Source organism: Loxodonta africana, chromosome 27 (assembly GCF_030014295.1).
Source record: "Loxodonta africana isolate mLoxAfr1 chromosome 27, mLoxAfr1.hap2, whole genome shotgun sequence".
Taxonomy (NCBI): domain Eukaryota; kingdom Metazoa; phylum Chordata; class Mammalia; order Proboscidea; family Elephantidae; genus Loxodonta; species Loxodonta africana.
The window spans coordinates 27,495,640-27,519,257 of NC_087368.1; the positions used below are offsets into that span (position 1 = coordinate 27,495,640).

The 23,618-nt window shown below is 39.1% G+C and overlaps 1 protein-coding gene across 13 annotated transcripts in view; it reads left to right on the forward strand.

The window, feature by feature from the left end:
• CMC1 (C-X9-C motif containing 1) overlaps positions 1-23,618 on the forward strand; it is a 102,160-nt gene that overhangs the window by 45,584 nt on the left and 32,958 nt on the right. The window contains exon 3 of one of the 13 annotated variants that reach the window (XM_064277415.1): positions 9,198-17,265. The exons of the other annotated variants lie outside the window; for them this stretch is intronic. Coding sequence (XP_064133485.1) covers positions 9,198-9,433 — 236 coding nt within the window. The 3' untranslated portion in view covers positions 9,434-17,265. Of the gene's footprint in view, positions 1-9,197; positions 17,266-23,618 lie in introns of those variants that run through there. 13 annotated transcript variants of the gene reach the window in all.

Consider the following 23,618-nt stretch of genomic DNA (forward strand, 5'->3'; position numbering starts at 1 on the left):
CGCTCCTTGGAAACCTATGGGCAATTCTATTCTGTCCTTTAGGGTTGCTAAGAGTCAGAATTAACAGTAACAGGTCACTCTCTTAGGTCTCAGTTTTTTTAAGTTGTAGTTTGACGTTGCCAAAACTTACAATACTCTGTATTCTCTTCTGTAACCAGATATTCACTGCTCATCACATCTTCCCCTTTCTTATTTGTTTGTTTTGACCCATTGCTTGATTGGATAGATTTCATTGTCAAATAAGTTAATATTTAATAAGGGTCTTTGGGTTCTAGAATCTTTGAGATATTTCAGGTTTGAAAATGACTGCTTATTCATATACATAAATGACATATAGGCGGAGTATAATATTCTCAGGTCATATTTTCTTTCTCTAGAACTTTGTATAAGTTACCATAGCATTCATGACACTGAATGTTGCTATGGGAATCCTGAGGCCAGCCTGATTTTCATCCCCACTCCCCACCCGCATTCCGTTCTGCTTGAATACTAGAAAAATTCTTTCTTTATCCTTGAATTTGGTAGCTTAGTTAGCGTACATCCTGAGTGTTCATTGTTTTCTACCAATTCTTTCTGACAGGGTTTTCGACTGGTTCTTTTAGACCCACTGCTGAGATTTTGCATTTCCACCCCAGATACACGGAATCAGAACCTATGTTTTAACAAGATCCCCTGGAATCACCTGGGGATCTTTTTAAAATGTAGATTCTGATTCAGTACATTTATTATTTCTGTTTCTGTAGGCGGGAATCCAGTCCTGGCTTAGCTGGGTCTTCTGCTTCCCGGTCTCTCGGAAGACCGCTATAAGGAGTCAGCCCAGGATCTGCAGTCTTAGCCGTAGGGTCAACTAGGGAAGGATCTGCCTCCAAGCTCACTCAGTGGTTATTGGCAGCATTTGTTTTCCTGTGGGCTTTTGAACTGACAGCTTTCCTTCCTTCCTTCCTTCCTGTTAACTGGTGGCCACCTCAGTTCCTTACCACGTGACGAGCCTCTTCCACATGGTAGTTTGCTTCATCAAAGTGTGCAAGCCAAGGAAGCAATAAAGAGTGCTTGCTAAAAAGACAATAGTCACAGTCTGTAGTAACCTCATCATGAAGGCGACATCTCATCAGCATTGCCGTATGTTTGGTTAGAAGTAAATCAGTCAGTTCAGCTTACCTTCAAGAGTGTGGATATTAGGCTGGGCTTATTGGGGGCCAGTTTTGACAGTTTCTACCATAGTAAAAAAAAAAAAAAAGTAGTTGCTTGTTAAACCTTGGTTTTTCTCAGTTTGCATTAACCTTTTCTCCCCCCCCCATTTTCCTCTGTATTTACCATGATTAACTTGAGTATTTTCATAAAATTTATCATTGGAATTTCAGCTGTGTCTATTCCATTCCTTTTATATTTCTAATATGTTTATTAGCCCTGTTAGGAATTTGTTTGGTCTTCAATTTACTTCTTTATCTCCTCTTTCATCTTACTGTGTTTTATCGCCTTATGCCTGAAGTCTGGCTTTGAATTTATGTTCTAAGTTTTTATGCAGTGTGACAGTTGAGAAGATTCTTACTTTCTTTTGGGCTTGTTTGCAGAGTTGCTTTGTTGTTTCTCTGAAAAATAGTGCGTGAATTCTCCATAAAGCTCCTGCCACCTTTTTCTCATAGGTTATCTTCCCCGTGAACTACAGGTTGAGGGCTCAGGTGTTCTGTGTGCTCTCTTGGAGTCTGGAGGGAGGCAGAGAAGGGCGCAAACTGGCCATAGCAGTAGTTTTGTTAAATACCCTTAAGGAATGTATCTTCTTTTCCTGTGGGGTTACCTTTGGGCTATCCTCTCTTTTAAGCGCAGAGCCGTGAAAAATGGCATGCTCTGGTGGTTTTTCGAACCTCTGCTTAGACATCCGTGAAGGTGGGTAGGGGTTTTTATTCTAAGGGTGTTAGACTCCCTATTTATGACGTGCTTCTCTCGAGAATGAGAAGCGCGTTTGTAATGGGAAGTCTCAGGATTTCTCAATGTATTTTCTTTCCTTACTGAGTTCTAGGGGTGGATTTGGGGTGAGGAGCCATGCCTTGCTAAGCCTTGCCGGAACGTTTTTATTCCTGGCTGCTACTTTTTGAAGTTTATGGTGGGACATTATACTTCTTTTCTTGTATGGTGGCAGATAGCCAATTTTTTGCCTTTGAAAAAAACTTCTTTTGTTTATCTTACTAATTTTGGGGGAAGAAAGCATCTGTGAACTCCCAGTATTCTGCAGTTTTTATCTAGCTCTATCCTCCTCAATATCTCTTGCCTGGATTATATTATTAACATGTTAGACTAGCTTTCCCTATCTAGAAAATTTCTTTTCCTTCCTCCTAACTTTACCCTCAATGTGGTTGCTAGGTAAAGCTTTTTGAAGTTTACGGCTCGGTTCATATTGTTTCTCACTGCCTGTAGGATCAAATCTAAACTCTTACATTTAAGGTCTTCCAGGATTTGACCGCTTTACTCAATCATAGCTCTTAGTCCATTTCTTGGTCCTTCTTCTTTGGCTCAATTAAAATATTTTCTATTCTCCCATATATACCCTGGGTAGACTTCCAAGATGTGGTTAATATATAATATGGTGTTTCTATATATAGTGGTTTTCGGATTTCTCAGCCCCCAATCACCTTTCTATGGGGACATGCTCAGTTTTCCAGATTCATGTGAAAATGTGATCCCAGAGATGAACACACATGTACTGTGAGCCCCTTACAATTGTAATTGAGACACTGATACTAAGATTGGTTTATGTTTTCTGTCAGGTTTCATCATAGTGTTGAATCACATAGTGTTTATCATCTGTCCTTCTAAAATTTGTCAATCTATTATTTTTTTTTAACTTTCAAAGTAGGAATTTGCATTTATTTCTGAGAACTTTTATCTTTTAAAAAAATTGCTCTGGTTTTCCATATTATTGAGATTATTTTGAATGTCAAGTCAGTCCTATCCTGTGTTATATCTGTATATACTAATCGTGCCTTTAGTGATTTCCTACTTAGTCTCTGAAAGAAACACTGAATTGGATAAGGCTAAGTAAGTAACTTTGTGGCGAGGGAGATACGGCGGTAGTTCCATTACTTTCTGCATCGTTTTTTTTGTCTCATCCAGTTGTGTTTTCTTCTTCTTGTCTCTGGCAACATAAGAGAGAAAAATCATGGTTGTTCTGGCTACGGACATAGGCTGGTTGGAGCAGGTGACATTCAAGAAAGGGCAGAGTTTCCCTTTGATTAAGCTACAAATAGGTGAGCACTGGTGGCACAGTGGTTAAGAGCTCGGCTGCTGATCAAAAGGTCACCAGTTCGAATCAACCAGCCACTCCTTGAAAACCTTGTGGGGCAGTTCTGCTCTGTTCTAAAGGGTCGCTATGAGCCAGAATTGACTCCAGGACAACAGGTGAGGGCCTGTTTTAGTGAAGTGGCAGTGAGAATGGGAAGCATTTCAGTGGAAACATTAGCAGGACTTAGTGATTGAAGAGAAGATTAGAGAAAAGAACGGTGATGCCAAGACCTTGATTTCAAGTGGTTGGCAAGAATCTTCCGGCCAGTGAACCTGAACACGTAGGTTTGAGGTAGATAGACATGAGAGTAGCCAGGAAGAAATCTGCAGCTTTTAACACAAATTTGCTTTGTGTCTTAAGTTTTCATTATAAGGCATTAAAAGTAGGTTTGAAAACAGAACACATCATCTTTGAAAAGCATTCTTTAATATGAAAAGTGATTTCTTCTTATAAAATCTGAGTTAATTTTCTTCCCAAAGGCCTTTTAGATTCTGAATTTGTACCATATGGATATCAAATAAGGGAAGCGAATAATTGGTATTTTTTGGAGAAACCATTTTAATTGACTGAAATGTGGAATTAGTGATTTTTTTTAAAAAAGACCTTTAAAAATATTAATGTCTGGTCATGTAGAAATTACTGTAGCAGAATCTTCGTGTTTCCTGTAACTTGATGTATGCCCATTAATGGTGCGTGTAAATGCCAGCTGTGGAACAATTGAATAAATGAACTCTTCTCAGAAATTTGTATGACTGACACTGCAATCTTGGGAACCTTACTCAGTTATTACATGTGCAAAATAAATCCTTTGCTTTTCCTTAATATGCAAAAAACTTTATTTTCTTACAGATGAGCTCTCTAAAGTTGTAAATTTCATAGTTTAATACCCAAATTTGGGGGTGGTAGCTCCTTTTTGCCACATGAAATCAATTCCTCTCTTCTACAATATAGGGCAAATAAACTTCTAGTAACCATTTTGATGTTAAAAGGATTTGGGGGAATTTTTCATACAATTTCACAGAATAAGATGGCGCAGTGGTGTAGCTGTACGGACATTAGTGAGTACCAGAAGTTAAGTAGTGAGCTGCTTGTGTATCATAAATAAAAAGTAAGGTGCCTTAATATTAAGTTAAAAAGCCAATGGAAACTGAAAGATAAGTTAAAGTCAACATAAAACACTGACACCTAAAATAGCAAATTTGCTCATTTCTCCATTCTTATGAATTAAAAAAGAAATCATTTTAACCTGAGGTCCTTTAGTCTTATTTTCCCCATCTTCTCTTTAGGAAATATGTTTGTGTTCATTGACTTGGATAAAATAGAAAACTTAGGTTCTTAGCCTATGCTAATGTGGTTACTTCGAGGTTTGTCATCTAGATGATACTCATATTCCCTTATTACTTAAAAGCCAGAAAAAAAAAAACCCGTGCAGTCGAGTTGATCTGACTCATAGTGAACCTATAGGACAGAGTAGAACTGCCCCACAGGGTTTCCAAGGTTGTGACCTTTACGGAAGCAGACTGTCAGACATGTTTATTCTGTGGAGTGGCTGGTGGGTTCGAACCATTGATCTTTCAGTTAGCAGCTGAGCTCTTAACCACTGCGCCACCAAGGCTCCTTCTGCCTGATGATAGCATAATTCAAACACGAGTGTCTAATGTCTATGCATGACATATCAAAAAAACATAAGGAAAATGGACATAAAGGCAGAATAACTGTAGAAAAGGCTAAAGTTCTAGGAATGGAGTCTTAAAACCAGCACAGGTGGCCACTCCCTCCACTGCTAAAGAGAAAGCGGAGATAGGAATGCCAAGGTAAAAGTCCCAAAGTTACTCCTTTGGGAACCAGACAGGATTTAATTTGAAGATGCAAATATAATGAAGGTAAAGACTGAAGACGGAATCAACTTGACGGCACACAACAGCAGCAGCAGCAGCAGCGTCAGCAGGTTGACAAACGATGTCAGTGATTTCTTCTTTTAAGTTTTTCCCCAAAAGTCTTCTAGAGGAGCCTACCTGGACCACCCTGCTTAAAAATACAACCCACTGCTCTCACAATCCCCCTTTACCTCTTTCTTCTTTTTTATTTCCCCCAGAACTCTTCCCACATTCTAACATGCTACACAATATTACGTTGCTAGTCTGTTTCTTCCTTGGTTTGTGTTATTCACAGATCCCAAATGCCTAGAAAAGGGCTTAGTATATGGAGATGCTCAATAAATATTTGATAAAAGAATGAATTAAGAATATGTCGAGCTGCTTTCTTCTACTGTTGAGGATAAGAATTAGCGTGCACTTGGCCAGTGGTTTACAAACTCTTTCTCGCCTGACCCACACAGTGAGAAATACATTTTAAAATAAAACCACCTGTATCAACTTGACGGCAGTGGCTTTTTGGCCTGGCTATGTGTACTGTGCATTTGTGTGTGTGTGTATTTATATAGATACGCCAATACACTCTGTTTCCTATTCTGTTTCGTTTTTAAAAACAAATGCTCTTTACAATCCCCTAAATTTTCATGATACTCCTTTAAAAATTCTATATAAATAGAACCTGGCTTTCCTTTTGTCTTACGTTACTGTTTGGGAGTGTTTAATTTCAGATTGATCTTTGAGGCTACTTGTAACATTTTGGTTTTCAAATGCCTAATTTTTTTTTTTTTAATATTTATTAGCTGCTTTGTGAAACTGGTTTTTATAAGAAATAACAACAACAACAACAAAAAACCCAAACCCATTGCTGTCAAGTAGATTCGGACTCATAGCAACCCTATAGGACAGGGTAGAACTGCCCCATAGGATTTCCCAGGAGCACCTGGTGGATTCGAACTGCTGACCTTCCGGTTAGCAACCAAACTCTTAACCACTACGCCACTGGGATTTCCTTTTACAAGAAATAGGAATACATTATTTAGTAAAAGTAAACTTAATTTGTAACGTGTACCGTTTCTCTCAAGTGTGTTTTAGAAGTTTGAGTTAATTTCTTTTTGAAGGAGGAAGATTTCTTTCCTGGTATATGGGAGTAAGTAGTTAGGAGATAGAGATGGAACTGCAGTGAAATTAAAAGGCAGGCATAGGATTAATTTCAAAATCTGAATAAAATCTAGGACCAAGTCGAGGGTTGGGAACAGATTGTTAGAAATCTGAATTACTACCCCCCCCGCCAGCTGTTATAAGACTTAACAGGCCAGGAATTATTCATATATATGCGGTTAACTAGAATGTGACAGATACCTCCTGTGAAAAACGTACTGCTGAGACGCTTTCTATGGTTGGTTAATTACCGTTGGAACCATGCAGTGTTTTATACCAAAACCGGAAGACTTAAAAAGTAAACTTATTTCTGTTGGACATAAGAAAAATATGATGATTATCTAGTTTTAAAGTTTGTACATTTTGAGAAAGCTCTTTTTAGCTTAATGTCAGCAAAACAGCTGCTGTTTGAATTTGCTTTGTAAAACACTGAATAATTCATTTCCATAAACAAAACTTCCTTAGTAATTATTTAGCATTAATTTATTTCTCTTTATTTCAATCAACCCTGTTGACATTCTGTTTTTAAATTAAAGATATTCTTTGTGGAATCTAACAAGTAAGACTCTGTCACAGCTACTTTCTCTGTGTTTGTTCTGACAACTGAAAATTTCTAAATCCTAGGATGAGCTGTGTCTATTTATTTATTTATACAGTAAAAGTTACTGATGAGATACAAAACAAAAGTAAAATTCCTGTTTTGCATTGTATTATAAATAGTATCTTAAGGTCAAGCCCTGTGTTTTGGACTTGTTATATTTTACCATCTTTTCATGCACAACAATTCATGCACAACAACTCATCCAACGATGTGAAATTATTAGAAATATTTTAAATAATTATTTGTGTCATCAATTGTACTTACAGGCTGTTTCATAGTTCAATACCAAAAAAAAAAAAAAAAAAGGATAAAGATTGTTGTTTTATGTTACTTAGAACCCTTTCATCCATCTTCCCGAATACGGGGGAAGTTCCGGAAATTTTCTGCTCCTTTTCCAGTAGCCTGTGGCGAGCACTCCCCTGCAAACTCTGCAGACTTAGTCATTGCACATACCCTCACTACCCTCACTGGGTAATCGGTCTTTTACTGCCACAGAATATTGTACTTTTTCCACAGTTGCAGTTTTATTTCGTATAGTTTGATTTTTTTAAGAGAGGAGGAGAAAGAGCACTTTCTTTCATGATGGAGCAGCCATTCAGGGTGGAACATTCCTCTTAGCTCAGGTGCTTCGTGAAGCATATGTTTAGAGAGGTTTAGCAGCTGATACGAAATCCATTCAAGGTGGCCTTACAGGAGACTTGAAGGGCCCATTTTGATGCCCGACGGGATAAATGTACTGTATGTCCACCATGACCGAGCCGGCCTCACAGAACTGTGGAAGAGGATGAGGCCTTTGGAATTAGAGATGGGGTTAGGGAATAGAAGCAGGAAAATCTCCATTTAATTCCTCTACCTCTAGGAGTGTGATGCTGTTTAGAGTAATTGTTCAGACCTCTGCTTTAGTAGTTGTCTTTAGAGTGTGTGATAGTAGCCTTTGAAGGGATAACCACATGTGAATAATTATTGTAGAGTTGAGGTGTTCACGAACGCCTTTAAAGCAGAGCACACAGACCATCAGCTTTTGGCTGGGAGCCCTTACGCAGGGGTATTTTGTTTTCATCTGTGTGGTGTTTCAAAAAACAAAGTTCGCTGAACGATTTAAAATTGTGAGATTTCACATTTAAAAAAAAGTTTCCAACTTTAAAGATAAATCCTCAGACGTGGTGAGGATTTTTTTGTTTCCAGTAGTGCAAGGGGAGCAATGATGGGACCTTTAAACTGTTTTTTTTTTTTAGATGTGGGCATATGTGTGTCTGCTGGTTCATCACAGTCTTTGTGCTTGCACTGTGTGTGTGTGCTGCTTCATCACAGTCTTTGTGCTTGCACTGTGTGTGTGTGCTGGTTCATCACAGTTTTTGTGCTTGCAGTGTGTGTGTGTGTGTTGGTTCATCACAGTTTTTGTGCTTGCACTGTGTGTGTGTATGTGTGCTGGTTCATCACAGTCTTTGTGCTTGTGCTGTGTGTGTGTGTGTGCTGGTTCATCAGTCTTTGTGCTTGCGCTGTGTGTGTGTGTGTGTGCTGGTTCATCAGTCTTTGTGCTTACGCTGTGTGTGTGTGCTGGTTCATCAGTCTTTGTGCTTGCGCTGTGTGTGTGTGTGTGCTGGTTCATCACAGTCTTTGTGCACGTGCTCTGTGTGTGTATTTAGAGAAATAATTGCTCTGACTATGTTTTTAATCATAAGAAAACCAAACTGACGCACACGTCGTTCAGGAAAAGTAGGAACGGAGTCTGTTATGAAAGTAAAGAGTATTCTTTTGTGTTTAACCTGCAAAAGACGCAGTTCCAAATAGCATAGGCAGCTCTGTCTCAGACCCTGCCAGTCCTCGGAGGAATCATGTCTTACCGGATTTTTATTTTCGTGCCCTTACTTACGGTTTATAAGTAACTTTTGTGGCTGTTTCTTACAGGATACGAATTTTGGAAATATTTATGTTTTCAGATTCATTTGTATAATTCTTTGTTCCTTATATTTTCTATGAAGTAGTATATCTCAAACACCAGAAAAAGCATATCTGAGTAAAATCTATGAATATTTACTACATGGTTAATAACCTAGTTTGTGAGATTTAGAAATAGTTGTGTATAACAAATGCAAAATACATCTTATATTTTACATGTACAGTCTAGATAGATTTTATGTAAACTGTATCTTTGTTTATAAAGTATTTTTATATATTATACATACATAATATATATAATATAGTATACAGTGTTTAGCTATACTGTATGAAAAAGAAGATGGCATCAGGATTGGAGGAAGACTCATTAATGATCTGCAATGTGCAGGTAACACAACCTTGCTGGCCAAAAGGGAAGAGGAGTTGAAGCACTTACTGATGAAGATCAAAGACTACAGCCTTCAGTGTGGATTATGTGTCAACGTAAAGGAAACAAAAATCCTCACAACTGGACCAATAAGCAACATCATGATAAACAGAGAAAAGATTGAAGTTGTCAAGGATTTCATTTTACTCGTATCCACAGTCAACACCCATGGAAGCAGCAGTCAAGACATCAAATGACGTATTGCGTTGGGGAGATCTGCTGCAAAAGAACTCTTTAAAGTTGAAAAGCAAAGATGTCACTTTCAGGACTAAGGTACGCTTGACTCAAGCCATAATATTTTCAGTCGCTTCACATGGATGTGAAAGCTGGACAATGAATAAGGAAGACGAAAGAAGAATTGATGCTTTTGAACCTATGGTGTTGGCAAAGAATATTGAATGTACCATGAACTGCGAGAAGAATGAATAAATCAAAAAGTACAACCAAATGCTCCTTAGAAGAGAGGATGGTGAGGCTGAGGCTTCGCCCTAAGTACTTTGGTCATGTTAGCAGGAGGGACCAGTCCCTGGAGAAGGACATCGTGCTTGGTAAGGTAGAGGGTCAGTGAAAAAGGAAGACCCTCAGTGAGATGGACTGACACAGTGGTTGCAACCATGAGCTCAAACAACAACAACTGTGAGGATGGCGCAGGACTGGGCAGTGTTTTGTTTTGTTGTACACAGGGTTGCTGTGGGTTGCAATCACTTCCATGGCACCTAAGAGCAACGCAATGTTTGGCACACATTAAGTACTCCTAACACGTTGTATTATTATTTTCAGTTCTGATAAACAGTGCATCTAGCGGTGATTTTGCTTTCCTAAATATATTGTGTAAAAATTTTGTTATTTTCATCTGAGCTGTAGAGTTTGCCAACAAACTCAACAAACAATAATTGCTATTCAATTAATCTAACAAATAATTTGGCTTTCCCTTTCCCCTCCATCTTAAATTTGAAGGAAGTTGAGGAATGAAGGAGTTAAAACAGAGGAGGAACGTCCGTTTTCTCTTCTCTTTTAGCAGCAAGAGCTACAAATATATAAGCATTTTGTTATTTTAAATTCACTGATAACCGTTGCCCGGTAAGGATGGGTCAGGATGCTCTGCTTTTTTCTGGGAAAGTTGTATAGAAATAATTTGGTTATTTTAAGGTATGCGCGTGCTTTTGAGGGAAACTGTGGTAGCATAGCGGTTAAGAGCTACGGCTGCTGGCCAAGAGATCAGCAGTTCGAATCCGCCAGGTGCTCCTTGGACACTCTGTGGGGCAGTTCTGCTCTGTCCTGTAGGGTCGCTGGGAGTTGGAGTCGACTCAGTGGCAGTGGGTTTGGTTTTTTTGGTGTTTTTGAGGGAAGGGGTGGAAAGAGATTAGTCTAAAAAGAGGTGTGTCTTTGCTCACCTTGTACGTATCTTTGCCTGAAACAAGGCTCTTCCTTAAGAGCCTTCAGTCCTTAATAAGACTGTGCTCCTAACTACTTGAGCTGATAAATAGTCAGGTTTGTTTTAAAGAAGCCAAGATTATTTTATGTCAATTTTCTCTTTGCCCCTGTACAAGATATATTTAATTACTTTATTCCATTTCTGTGTTCAGATTAATCAGATTCTACTACATATTGGTGCTCAAATTAGAATAATTCTTTAATCAACTGTGTTATCCATGCCATGGTAGACTAGAATAGAAAAGCTACTCTTGGCATATTGAAGATGCATGCATTTTATTTTCTATTGTAATTTAAAAGTAAAATCAGAAATATTGATTTCTACTTGACTGGAGAGATGATTTAGTTTGAATATCAGTCTGATGTTAATCAGGTGAGAATTAATTGAGTTGGAGGTATTAGATATTCAGTGATGTTAACTGAACCATGGTCAATCTGGAGAGAAGCTTTCTTTTGTACTCTGTTAGAATTATCAACTAGTTCCCGCACTGCAATGTAGAATCATCTTTTCATGTTCATCCTTCTACCTTCTTGCCTCATTAAACGCACCACTAAATTGGTTCTGTGCACAGACTAATCTTTAAAGTAACAAGCTAATAAACTACAATTTAATAGAAAATTAAAAGCACGATAATTTTCTCACGAAATGCCATTGTTGTCAGAATTTTATAATTTTTAGTACCCAATTTTAAAACCAGGCCATAAAAACCTCTGCTGTTTAACTATACCTGGGACTTTTTAAAAAATCTTAGTCTTTTTTTTAATATTCAACATTGCAAGAATAAAGTGAGCAGTACAGACTTATTTTAATGTTTATTTCCAGAAGTAAAAATAGAGTTTGTAGCATTATATCAGTTGAAAATGTGGCATGGGCTTTTCATTTATTTTAAGAGTGTGATAGCAATATCATAAGTGTTGTGAAAATATAAATGGTGAGATAACACCTCTGTAGGACTTGCTCTTAAGTAGTAAAATTGTAAAGTCTTTAAATAAACTGCAGCCAGAACTGAAAGGATCGATTTGTCTTGTTAACTGGGGATACCACACTTATTAAATGTCTAATTAAATTTAGCATAACATGTCCTTTATTCCTTTTTTTTGTTTGTTTTTGACTTTAAAACTAAGAATTTGGACCTGTTTATTAGCCAGGTAGCACATGTATGCCATCGTTGTCAGATTTCTTCCATTTTGGCAATTGGTGTGACCGTGTTAAATTAAAAGAAAGCAGATAGTGTGGCTTTCGATAGTGTCATTCTACCTTGGACTAGTGCTTTTCACTTGGTGTAATGGGGATAGTAAGATTTATGTAGCTGTGTATCTTGCAAAAAGGAATGTCCCAACTTTATATTTAGGACAATTAACATTTAATGAAATTAAACCATATGGGCAGGAACATCCCTGGTGTGTGATGAATGGGGAGTTCTCAGGGAGATCTTATGGAAGGGTTCCCAGCCCAGTTGTGGCTAAGTAGAATTCAGGGGAAAAGGCCTGCTAAGAAAAAGATAAGAGAGAGGGATTGCTTTCATTCTGCTCATCAAAGCAAGGCTCTTCTTCTCTGGACTCTCTTCTCCTCTCCAAGATTTGTTCTTCCTTTTTTTAAAAAAGTTGTATTTTGTGAGGTTAATACATGTACAGAATACCAAGCATAGTACAGACATGTTTCTTCTATTCTTGTCCCTCAGGCCCCTGATTTTCCTCCCCTGAGACAACCACAGTTAACAGCTTCTTCCGTACTCTTCCACAGCCTTTTTTTGTTTACGTAAGCATCTATCTATATATCCCGTATATATGTATACGTACATATATATGTATTTTTTTCTAAGCAGAAATGATAACATAGTGTGTTCTTCTGCACCTTGTTATTTTTAAGTCTTAGAAATAATTCCTTACCAGCGCTGTTTTTTTTATGGCCGCATAGTATTTCATGATATAATATTTCCACTTAGGCAGTTGGTGTGACCTTGTTAAATTACAAGAAAGCCAATAGTGTGGCTTTTGATGGTGTCAGAGGCTAAAAATATTTTTGGCTTCAGGTGAGAGAAGACAAGATGAGAAATGACAAGTAATATGTCATTCTTAGTGATTCCCCGCGAACGAAGATTGTCATCTGTCTAATCTCTTTTAAAAGAGACATATCCACAGTAGAATTTTTCATCAAATTCCAATGTAAAAATGACTGGATGCGTCTCATCCTATCTTTTAATTTAACAAGGTTACCCCAGCTGCCTAAGTGGTTCTAGACCAGCGTGTGCCCTACTATGTGATCGTGGAGCTATGACAACGTATTTCAAGCCCAGTTTCCTCATCTGGCAGATGTAGATAATGTTAGCACCTGTTAGTGTTTTTGTAAAATTCAAATGACCTAATAAGTATAAAGTACTTAGTATTGGGCCTGATACGTAGTAAACACTCAGTATGTCTTAGTTGCTGTTCTCATGTTGTCGTTATTGCTGTTATCATTGATACCTTTCAGTTCCTTGTGAAATAGTACAAAGGGACATGGGAAAAAGGAAAGGCAGGAAAAAGGTCACATGAAATAAGGCGATGTCTTCTAATGGAGAAATGAGCTAAGAATCAGTGAAGACGCTGTTGAGCATTATTCAAGTGTCATTGACCTTTTGTTTTCCATAAGCAGAAATCGTCTCTAAGTGCTACATACTAAGGGCTCCTTGTAAGAATCACATTTTAATCTTGTTAAATTTTTACCCTAGTAAACTAAGATTGTCCCTGGGTGGTGCAAATGGTTGATGCACTTAGCTGATAACCAAAAGATTGGCGGTTTGAGTCCACCCAGAGGTACCTCGGAAGAAAGGCCTGAAAATCTACTTCCAAAAAACTCAGCCATCAAAAACCCTGTGGAGCACGGTTCTACTCTGACATACATGGGGTCGCCATGAGTTGGAGTTGACTCTGGGTAACAGGTGGGTTAAGGAAAGATAAGAAGATAACCAAGCCTAAAGTCATCGTAGGTTTCAAATCCAGAAGCAAGAGCCAAGTCATCAGATGCCTGTTAGCATCACACGTGAAGTGTATCAAAACCCTCTGCCACCATGTCGGTTCTGACTCAGCAGCCCTGTAGGACAGAGTAGAACTGCCCCATAGGGTTTCTAAGGCTGTAATTTTTACGGAATCAGACTGCCGCATCTTTTTCCTGAGGAGAAGCTGGGGTTTTGAACTGCCAACCTTTTGGTTAGTAGCCGAGCCCTTTCACCACCGCGCCACCAGAGCTGCTCTGTCCAATATGGTAGCCTCTTGATACAACCAACATAGCTATTTAAATTTAAAGTTAATTAAAATAGAGAAGTCAGCCCTGTAGTCTCATTACCCACGTTTCAAGTGCTTACATGTAGAAATGACTACTCTGTGGACAGAGCATAGACAGGGCATAGGTCATTTCCATCATCACAGAAAGTTTTGTTGAGAGAGAGAAATACAATGTGAGTTACATGAAATTTCAGCTTTATAAGTAGCTACATGCAAAAATGCGAAGTTAATTTAAAAATAGTAAAATTTCAATATTATGTTTTATTTAACGTGTATCTAAAATACTATCATTTCAGCATGTAATCAATATGAAAATTTTTTATGGGATGTTTTGCATTTCTTTTTTCATCCCAAGCCTTAAAAATCCAGTGTGGATTTTAACACCGATGACACATCCCAATTCAGACTAGTCACCCTCAAGTGCTCAATAGCCCCATGTGGCTAGTGGCTACCATATTGGACCGTGCAGGTCTAGAAGTTTGCACAACAAACCCAATCTGGTTGACCAAAAGACACACCATTCAGTATTACTGTTGAATTCCTTCATGGATCTGCTACTGCATTATAAACACATTGAAGTTTGGGGCCATATTTTGTATTTAAGGAATACCTGATTAAGGAAATTTCCATCCTAGTAAGAGTTGAAAATAAAAGCTATGTTTAATAAATCAGGGAAACCCTGGTGGCGTAGTGGTTAAGCGCTACAGCTGCTAACCAAAGGGTCGGCAGTTCGAATCCAACAGGTGCTCCTTGGAAACTCTGTGGGGCAGTTCTACCCTGTCCTATAGGGTCGCTACCCAACCCACTGCCGTCAAGTCGATTTCAACTCATAGCGACCTTATAGGACAGAGTAGAACTGCCCCACAGAGTTTCCAAGGAGCACCTGGCAGATTCAAACTGCCAACCTCTTGGGCAGCAGCCATAGTACTTAACCACTATGCCACCAGGGTTTCCATAGGGTCGCTATGAGTCAGAATTGACTTGACAGCACTGGGTTTGGTTGGTTTTGGTTTAATAAATCAGAGATAAGGAGTAAGAATTTCTTGTCTGTTCTAGTCCCATCATTGGCATTATGTGAAATCACAGGTATTTCTGGAGAGCAGTACAACCATTTTAACATAAAAAACTGTATGTAAAATTTCCACAGCTACAGAAATATCTTTCTTTCTGCACTTCTGCCTTGTGGTCCAGCATGTATGTAAATATTTTAATAGTAAAAATAACTCCCACATTTTTTATTGGCCTATACACTGAATAGTTTGCTCTTTTTCTCAGCAGCTACACATGCTGCTCAAGTTATTTTTGATGGGCTGCCGCGTGGTGTTTGGGGGTAGGAAAGAAGATGAGGAAATCATACCAGCTACCAAAGTGGCAGGCTCGAGCACTTGACAGCAAGCATTGGGATCATCTCTTGCCTGACATACATGGAATATTTTTCTTCTTTCCTTGAGTCTTTGGAAATACTAAACTCTTCGGTAGAGGGGTCGTCATGGATTGAATTGTGCCCCCCCAAAAATGTTTCAACTTGGTTAGGCCGTGTGTGATTTTCCTGTGTATTATAAATCATAATCTCTGCATGTGGTTAAAGAGGATTAGGGTGGGATGTGACACCCTGGTTCAGGCCACATTCCTGATCCAAGGTAAAAAGATTTTCCCTGGGGTGTGGCCTGCACCATCTTTTATCTCTTAAGAGATAAAAGGAAAGGGAAGCAAGCAGAGAGTTGGGGACCTCATACCACCAAGAAAGCAGCACCAGGAGCAGAGCACGCCCTTTAGACCTGGGGTCCCTACGCATGAGAAACTCCTCGTCCAGGGGAAGTCTGAGGACAAGGAATCTGCCTCCAGAGCTGACAGAGAGAAAACCTTCCCCTGGAGCCGATGCCCTGAATTTGGACTTGTAACCTCCTAGACTCTGAGAAAATAAATTTCTCTTTGTTAAAACCATTCACTTGTGGTATTTCTGTTATGACAGCACTAGATGACTAAGACAGAATTTAGTACCGAGAGATTCGTGGCTGCTACTGATCTTTTTTTTTTTTTTAAGTAGGCATTATGGGCAGAGGTGACATTTTATACTTCTTTTAAAAATACGTTCTACACACATGTAACAAAAATTGAACTAGAATCTAGGATATTTACTCACAGTCCTAATCATTTTAGTAAGTTAACACTGTTTTAAACATGTTCTCCTTGAGGTTTTATCGTAGCCATACATGTTTTGTTACATCGTTTCAAAGGTAGCATCCACATAATTTTCTTTTCTACGTAAGGTTATATCATACATATTCTCCCTAAGTTGCTACACAGTTATTGTATTATCTTTTATTCTCTTGGCCCAATGATGTTTTCTTTATTGTACCAAAACTTATTTAATCATTCACTAATGTTGGACATCTCATGTTTTTGTGGATGTTCTAATATTGAACATGTTTATAGAAGTATGTATATGCACGCATGTGTATTTACCTTACGAAGCCCTGGTAGCGTAGTGGTTAAGTGCTACGGCTGCTACCCAGTAGGTCAGCAGTTTGAATCTGCCAGGCGCTCCTTGGAAACTCTATGGTGTAGTTCTACCCCGTCCTATAGGGTTGCTGTGAGTCAGAATTGACTGTACAGCAGTGGGTTTGGTTTTTTTGGTTTATATTTATCTTTGTTAGTGAAAACTTTTGGGCAGTGGCCAGACTTCTCTTTTTTTTTCTAAGAGCTTTCCAGAACCACCGTTCCAACCTTTCCATCTTTCTTCTCCCTCTCAGCAGATTATCCTTCCCACTTCCAAGAGGAAGTAGAAGCCATCAGAATGCAAACTTTCTGCTTTTAAAACCACACTTACCCCAGCTTCACCCTCTTCTTCCTCTCGTTAAATTTGAAGAGGTCATTCTTTCCCTTCCTAATGCTTATCTACCTGTGCTGTAGATCAAATCTCTTTCACCTTCTGTCAAGTCTCTCCCTTCACATAAGGCATTCAGCAAACTGCCCTTGATCCATATCTCCTTCCAACCGCTGCCTTTACTCTTGCCTTCTCTTCCCGGACAAATTTATTAAAAGGGTTTCCTATACTACTTGTACACCAGTGTTCACTGCAGTACTATTTACAATAGCCAAAAGGTGAAGACAACCAAAATGTCCATCCACAGTGAATGGATAACCCAAACGTGGTGTATATATACACAGTGGAATACTACTCAGCCATAAAGAGAAATGAAGTCTTGTTGCATGCCACTGCAGGGATGAACCTTGAAAACATCATGCTGCTCAAAATAAGTCAGTGGCAAAAGGACAAATATTGTATGATCCCACTTGTAGGAAATAAGCAAATACGTAGAAACCAAAGATGATTAGTGGTTACACAGGGTGGGAGGGAGGGGAAAAAGGAAAGTTCTGCTTAGAGGGTGCTGAGGTTGTGTTAATGGTGGTGGAATGATTTAGAAAAGGATAGCAAGCATGGTTGCACAGCTTGAATGTAATCAATGTCTCTGAATTGTACAAGTAACAGTTGTTAACTGGTATATGTTTTGTGTATATATTCACAACAATTAAAAAAAATTGTCTATACTTGCCTTACTGACCTGCCAGTCAATCTTCAGCTTCCACAAAAATTCCTCCTCCTAAGATCACCGATCAAGCCATTCCAGCAAAATCCGATGGGCGCTTTTCACTCTTCATCTTAGTAGACATCTCAGCAACACTTGATCTTAATGACCCACAGTATCCCGGAAAAACTAGTCACCTGCTGGTCACATTTATTATTTTTTTAATATCTTGAAGTCATATTCAGATACTTTGCAGAAGAATAAAGGGATAGTGACTTTAGAAATTTAGATGAGAATTTAAACGTAGCAAATTGAAATTTTTATTCCATGTTTTCCTGGTTTTGATAGTTTTATGCTAGAAATGGTCAGTGTCCGAATGAACCTGGAACATAGCCGTCTTGTAAATACTTGTAAATAAAAAACTGGACTCTAAATTTCAGCTTATGTCTATGAAGTTCTAGTTTGCCATTAATCACAGTATGTTTGAAAACGTTGATGGTTCATAATTTTGTTGAAGAGAGGATGGCCAAACTTTTTAACTCCATAACTGTAAAACATTTTCATTTTTAGACTTAGAAATACCATAAATACTATTTTCTTCTAATTACCTTTGTATATACACCCGCCTTCAGATTTGTGTCAAGTGCCTTTTGGCCCACAGACATAAAAGATGGAGGAATACCGTCATATTTCCTTTTTGCAAAGTGGGAGAGGCCAGGCTCTTGTTATAAAATAAACAGCATGGTAAGTCTTTCCTGTCAAATGACCGTCTGGATGAGTATACTATATTTCTTTTTTATCCTTACAAATGCATTATTCACTGGTCAGTTTCTGGTTTTGAGGAAACTCCTGTAGAATATTGTCACCTAAAGACTCATAGCCTGTGTTTACGCCTGTAGGATGATCCCACCGTCAGCGTTAGCGTCTGGAGAGCTGCTGTTAGTTTCTTTGCGTTCCTATGCTCGTGTATCTAGTGATTGTGAAGCATCTTCTTTTGGTCAGTTTTTTGGTCTCTTTTCCATTGTGTACTGCATATTAGTTTTCTATTGCTGCCATAACAAATTACATAAACTTAGTGACTAAAAACAATGCAGATTTATTATCCTGTAGTTCTGTAGTTCACAAGCCTGACATGGGCCTCACTGGGCTAAAATCAAGGTGTCGTTAGTGCTGCGGCCCTTTCTGAAAGCTTTGAGAGAGAATTCGCTTCCTTGCCTTTTCCAGCTTCTAGAGGCTGCCTGTGTTCCTTGGCAAGTGTTCTCCTTCCTCCCTCTTCAAAGCCAGTAACATAGCATCTCTCTGACCCCATTTCCATCATCCACATCTCTCTCTCTCACTCTCTTCTTTTGCATCATTCACGGGTTTGCCCTGATTTGAAATTGACTCTGTGGCAACTGGTTTGATTTTTGGTTTTGCTCTTTTTAAAACCTTTAGGATTGTATTGGGCTCACCCAGGTAATGCAGGAGAATCTCTTCATTTTAAGGTCAGCTGATAAGCAGCCTTAACTCGCCTTCGTCTTGTAATTTAACGTACTCACAGGTTCCAGGGATTAGGAATTAGATGTTTTGGGGGGCCTTTATTTTGCCTAATACAGTCAGAAAATGAAAAAAATCTCATCTCAATTGTGTTCAGTAAAACTTAAAGAAAAAAAAAGAAAAGACTACAAAAAAATGTCTCCAGACTTCTTTGTATCTTCATGAAAGACGATGCAGCGTGTTGGTCAATACCGTAAGAAAACTGGTGAATATTTATTTCACTGGTGCATAATCCTTCTAGGTGATTCCATCATTCTGTAATGTCTTTTTTAGTATAATTGGGAATAATCGAGGAGTCATGATGAAATAATTCCTAGAATGAGAAAATAGTAAAATGTTTCAAAATAGGAAAAACAAGATCATGAAGATTCTATAATGTATCTTAGCTTTATACAAGGGTCCAATGAACCCATATGATACTTGCAAGATAGGATGAGTTTTATTATATTAAAAATATGTAAATTTTCTTTGTTTTTTAGCGGGATGACTTCTAAGAATGAGTAAAAAGTCAGGAAATATCATCCTTATGCTAGTTATAACTACTCATAAAAGAAACTAAAAAACTACAATTGGATTCAGTGGACCCTGATTGTATACCAGCAGTTAAACACTCAGTTTTTTTGGCTTTCATTGCCATGTAGTCTTGTATATCTTCTCAGCCTCTTCTTTCTCTCCTTGACCCTTAAATATTGATATTCTGCAGCAGTTGCCCAAAGCCTCTTTCTCTTTGTCATTTTTAATAAGTTACTACCATCAAGCCAGTATCTCCAGACTTAACTCCTTCAGACCCATAGCTATCTGGTTTCTGGACAGCTCAGCTGTTTCACAGTTCCCCTTGCTCAGCACGTCCCGTTCTTGACATTGTCTTTGTCCCACCTTCCTCCACTGGCTCTCACTAGAGCAGAACAAAATCCTATGCTGTTCCTTTTCTGGTGTTTTTTGAGTCATCAGAAAGCGCCGTCATACACCCAGCAAGAAACTTAGGAGTTATCTTAACTTTTTCATCTTTTACCCCTCATAGCCAGCCACATCCCTAATATGTCAGATCTCTCAAGTTGCAGTTGTATTCATCCACTTCTCTCTATTCTCATAGAGTGTACCTTTTTAGCTCCTTATCATCTCTTGAAGGAGCCCTGGTGGTACAGTGGTTAAAGTGGTTGGCTGCTAACCCAAAGGTTCTAACCCACCAGCCGCTCCCCAAGAGAAAGATGTGACAGTCTGCTTCCATAAAGATTTATAGCCTTGGAATCCCTGTGGGGCAGTTCTGCTCTGTCTTGTAGGGTCTCTGTGAGTTGAAATTGACGTGACAGCAACATTTTTTTTTCGAGTATCATCTCTTGCTTGGATTATTATACTAATCCCCTAGCCAGTTTCCCTATTACTTTCACTCCTGCCTTCCCTGCTCTTTCATTGCTCTGCAGAGGCAAATCTGATAGTGCCATTCCCCTCTTTAAAAACCTGGAGATTTCCATTGCCCTGAGGACAAAGCCTAAACACTTTAACACAGGCCTACTTGGTACCTGCCTTTCTTCCATCTACCACCCCCTCCCCCTCCACACACACCTTTCTTTCATACCCCCCCCACACACATATACACATACCCAAAGAACCTTAAGTGTTCCAGCCATTCAGATCACACTCTTTAATATGGTCTGGCAGTTTACCTCCAGGGCCACTATTCCCTTTATCTAGAACACCCTTCCCCTTCCTCTTTGCCTAACACTTACTGTGTTCATGATAGCTTAAATGTACTTCTCTTTGGAAGTTCCTCTGGAGTATGCTTGGAGTTCTTAATTGCATGCCTTAACAGCACCTTCCTTGTCCTTCCTTATCACAGCAGGTGTCAGACTCAACTGTTTGTGCTTTTTAATTGTCTGTCTTCCCTGGGATTCTTGTTGGCTCTCTCAGGGCAGGAACCCTGTCTGTGTTGCTCCCCATGAAGACCCCATAACCTAATACAGTGTTAAGCACAGAGTAAGGAGTTAAGTGTTAAGCTCACAAAGAACTTTAGTAGTGCAACAGTTAAGCGCTTGGCTGCTAACCAGTAGGTCAGTGGTTCAAACCTGACAGCAGCTCAGTGGGAGATCCGCTCCCATAAAGACTGTAGCCTAGGAAACCCTATGGGGCAGTTCTACTCTGTTACATAGGGTAACTATGAGTCGGAATTGACTGAATAGCACACAGCAAGTACTTTGAAAATGTCTGTGGAATGAATGAATATTTTATGAGCCTATGAATAAGGACTGAAAGGATATATGACAAAAATTACATCTTTTAATTGATTGAATCAGTTAGTACACGTGAAGCCTGAATTAACTCACTGAACGGTACCTGGCACATAGTAAACACAACAGGTATTACCTATTACTGTTGTTGCTGTCACAAAGGCTGGAATGTGAGTTTATGTTTTTGTCCTTTTGTAATTGAAAAAAAAGGACAAATGAAAGTGACAAATGAATCTCTTCTTAAACAGTAGGTAGTGGCATGATATGGCAGTTCCTACCGCGGTATTACAGATTTGTCTTTGAAAGCAGAGTCATTTTTAAAAGAATAAGTGCAGTAAAGAAGCCACTATTTCAGTGTATGCATCTTGGAAATGATGTTTATTGTTTTTCCACTTTGTTTCTCCACGTGAGCTATTGATTTCGTAGATCCTTTGGAAGACAGTGTATGGGTTTCTGTATTTTATTGGAATGTTTGCTGGGAAATACACGCTGGTATGCTTTCCTTAGCTAAAGTGAACTTGAAGTTGTCAAGTAGTTCACTCTCCTGGAGTCCACAGTCAACGCCCACAGAAGCAGCAGTCAAGAAATCAAGCGACATGTTGTAATTAGGTGCCATCGAGTCGTTTCCTACTCACAGTGACCCTAAGTGTAATAGAACAAAATACTGCCCAGTCCTGTGCTGTCCTCAGTGTCATTGTTATGCTTGAGCCCATTGTTGCCGCCACTGCATCAGTACGTCTCATTGAGGGTCTTCCTCTCTTCCGATGACCCTCTACCGAGCATGATGTCCTTCTCCAGGGACTGGTCCCTCCTGATAACATGTTCAAAGTCTGTGAGATGAAGTCTCGCCATCCTTCCTCTGAGGGGCATCCTGGCTGTACACATTGTACGTATTCTGGCTGTACATATTGCATTGGGCAGATCTGCTGCGAAAGACATGTTCAAGTGTTGAAAAGCAAAGATGTCACTTCGAGGACTAAGGTGTGCCTGAGCCAAGCCATGATACTTTCAGTCACTTCATATGCATGCAAAAGCTGGACAGTGAATAAGGAAGACCAAAGAAGAATTCGATGCCTTTGAATTATGGTGTTAATGAAGAATATTGAATATACCATGAACTGGCAGAAGAACGAACAAATCTGTCTTGGAGAAAGTACAGCCAGAGTGCTCCTTGGAAGTGAGGATGGTGAGATTCATCTCACATATTTTGGACATGTTATCGGGAGGCACCAGTCCCTGGAGAAAGACGGCCTACTTGATAAGGTAGAGGGTCAACTAAAGAGAGGAAAATCCTCAGTGAGATGGACTGACACAGTGGCTGCAACAGTGGGCTCAAACATGGCGACAATTATGAGGATGGCACAGGACTGGGCAGTGTTTCATTCTGTTGTATATAGGGTTACTATGAGGGGGAACCAACCTGACAGCACCTAACAACAACAACAAAGTACTAATTAGCTTCTCACCCAATCTGGAGTTATTTATAATATTTGACTTTGTCTGTAGGTTGTATTGAATTCTTTCCCAAAGACACTATTGGAATTATTGACATACAAGTTTCAGAGAGACTCGGTGTCACTACTTCATTTTATGAACTAATGTACATAAAAGTCCCAGCTGTTGATAAACTCTTTCCTACGAGCCTCTGAAATAGTGCACCTTCTTTTGGTTGTGCACAGTGATGTGCTGTGTCCCTATGGCCTTGGTTACCTTCAGCTGGATAATTATCAGAAAGAGGAAGACAAAATACTGTCTTCATTGTCTGTGCCTTCGCTCAGGCTTCATCACTGCGTTTGAAACTGGCGAACTCAGAACTCAGGATGACCTCCTGTAGTCTTCAGGCACTTTTCACAGCTCCGCAAGGAATGACGCTTGCTGAGAGAGAGCAGCACTCAGGCACCGGTCTGCAGGGACCTGGCGTTAGACTGTCCACAACATCAGGCTTTACATAAAAGATGGCTTTTCTTGAAAAAGATTAACTTTAGGTTTTAATATATACTGCAGATTTACAAAACATTTGTCTGAAGGGCAGTCATACTACAAGTTCCCACCTACCTAGACCCCTCCCCTAGTTGTGTTGTTTTCAGTTACCTGTTTTTAAAACCTCTTAAGATTCAGTAACTGGCCTAAAGATCTTTTATATTATAACATTACGTTTAAAGCACATCTCTGTTTTTTGTTCTTTTTCAGGAAAACAGTTTAAGATTTCCACTCGTAGAGTGTTAAGAACTTAGGGAGACTTTAAAATCTGCCCTACTACCTGTCTTTAATAAGCAGGACATAGTAAATGTTTTTCCTTTAGATTTAATTGAAGCGACAGTCTTAAAGAGGAGACTGTTCAGATGATGCTGTGATCACAGAAATATTACATGTCGCTCATACGTTCAAGTTCC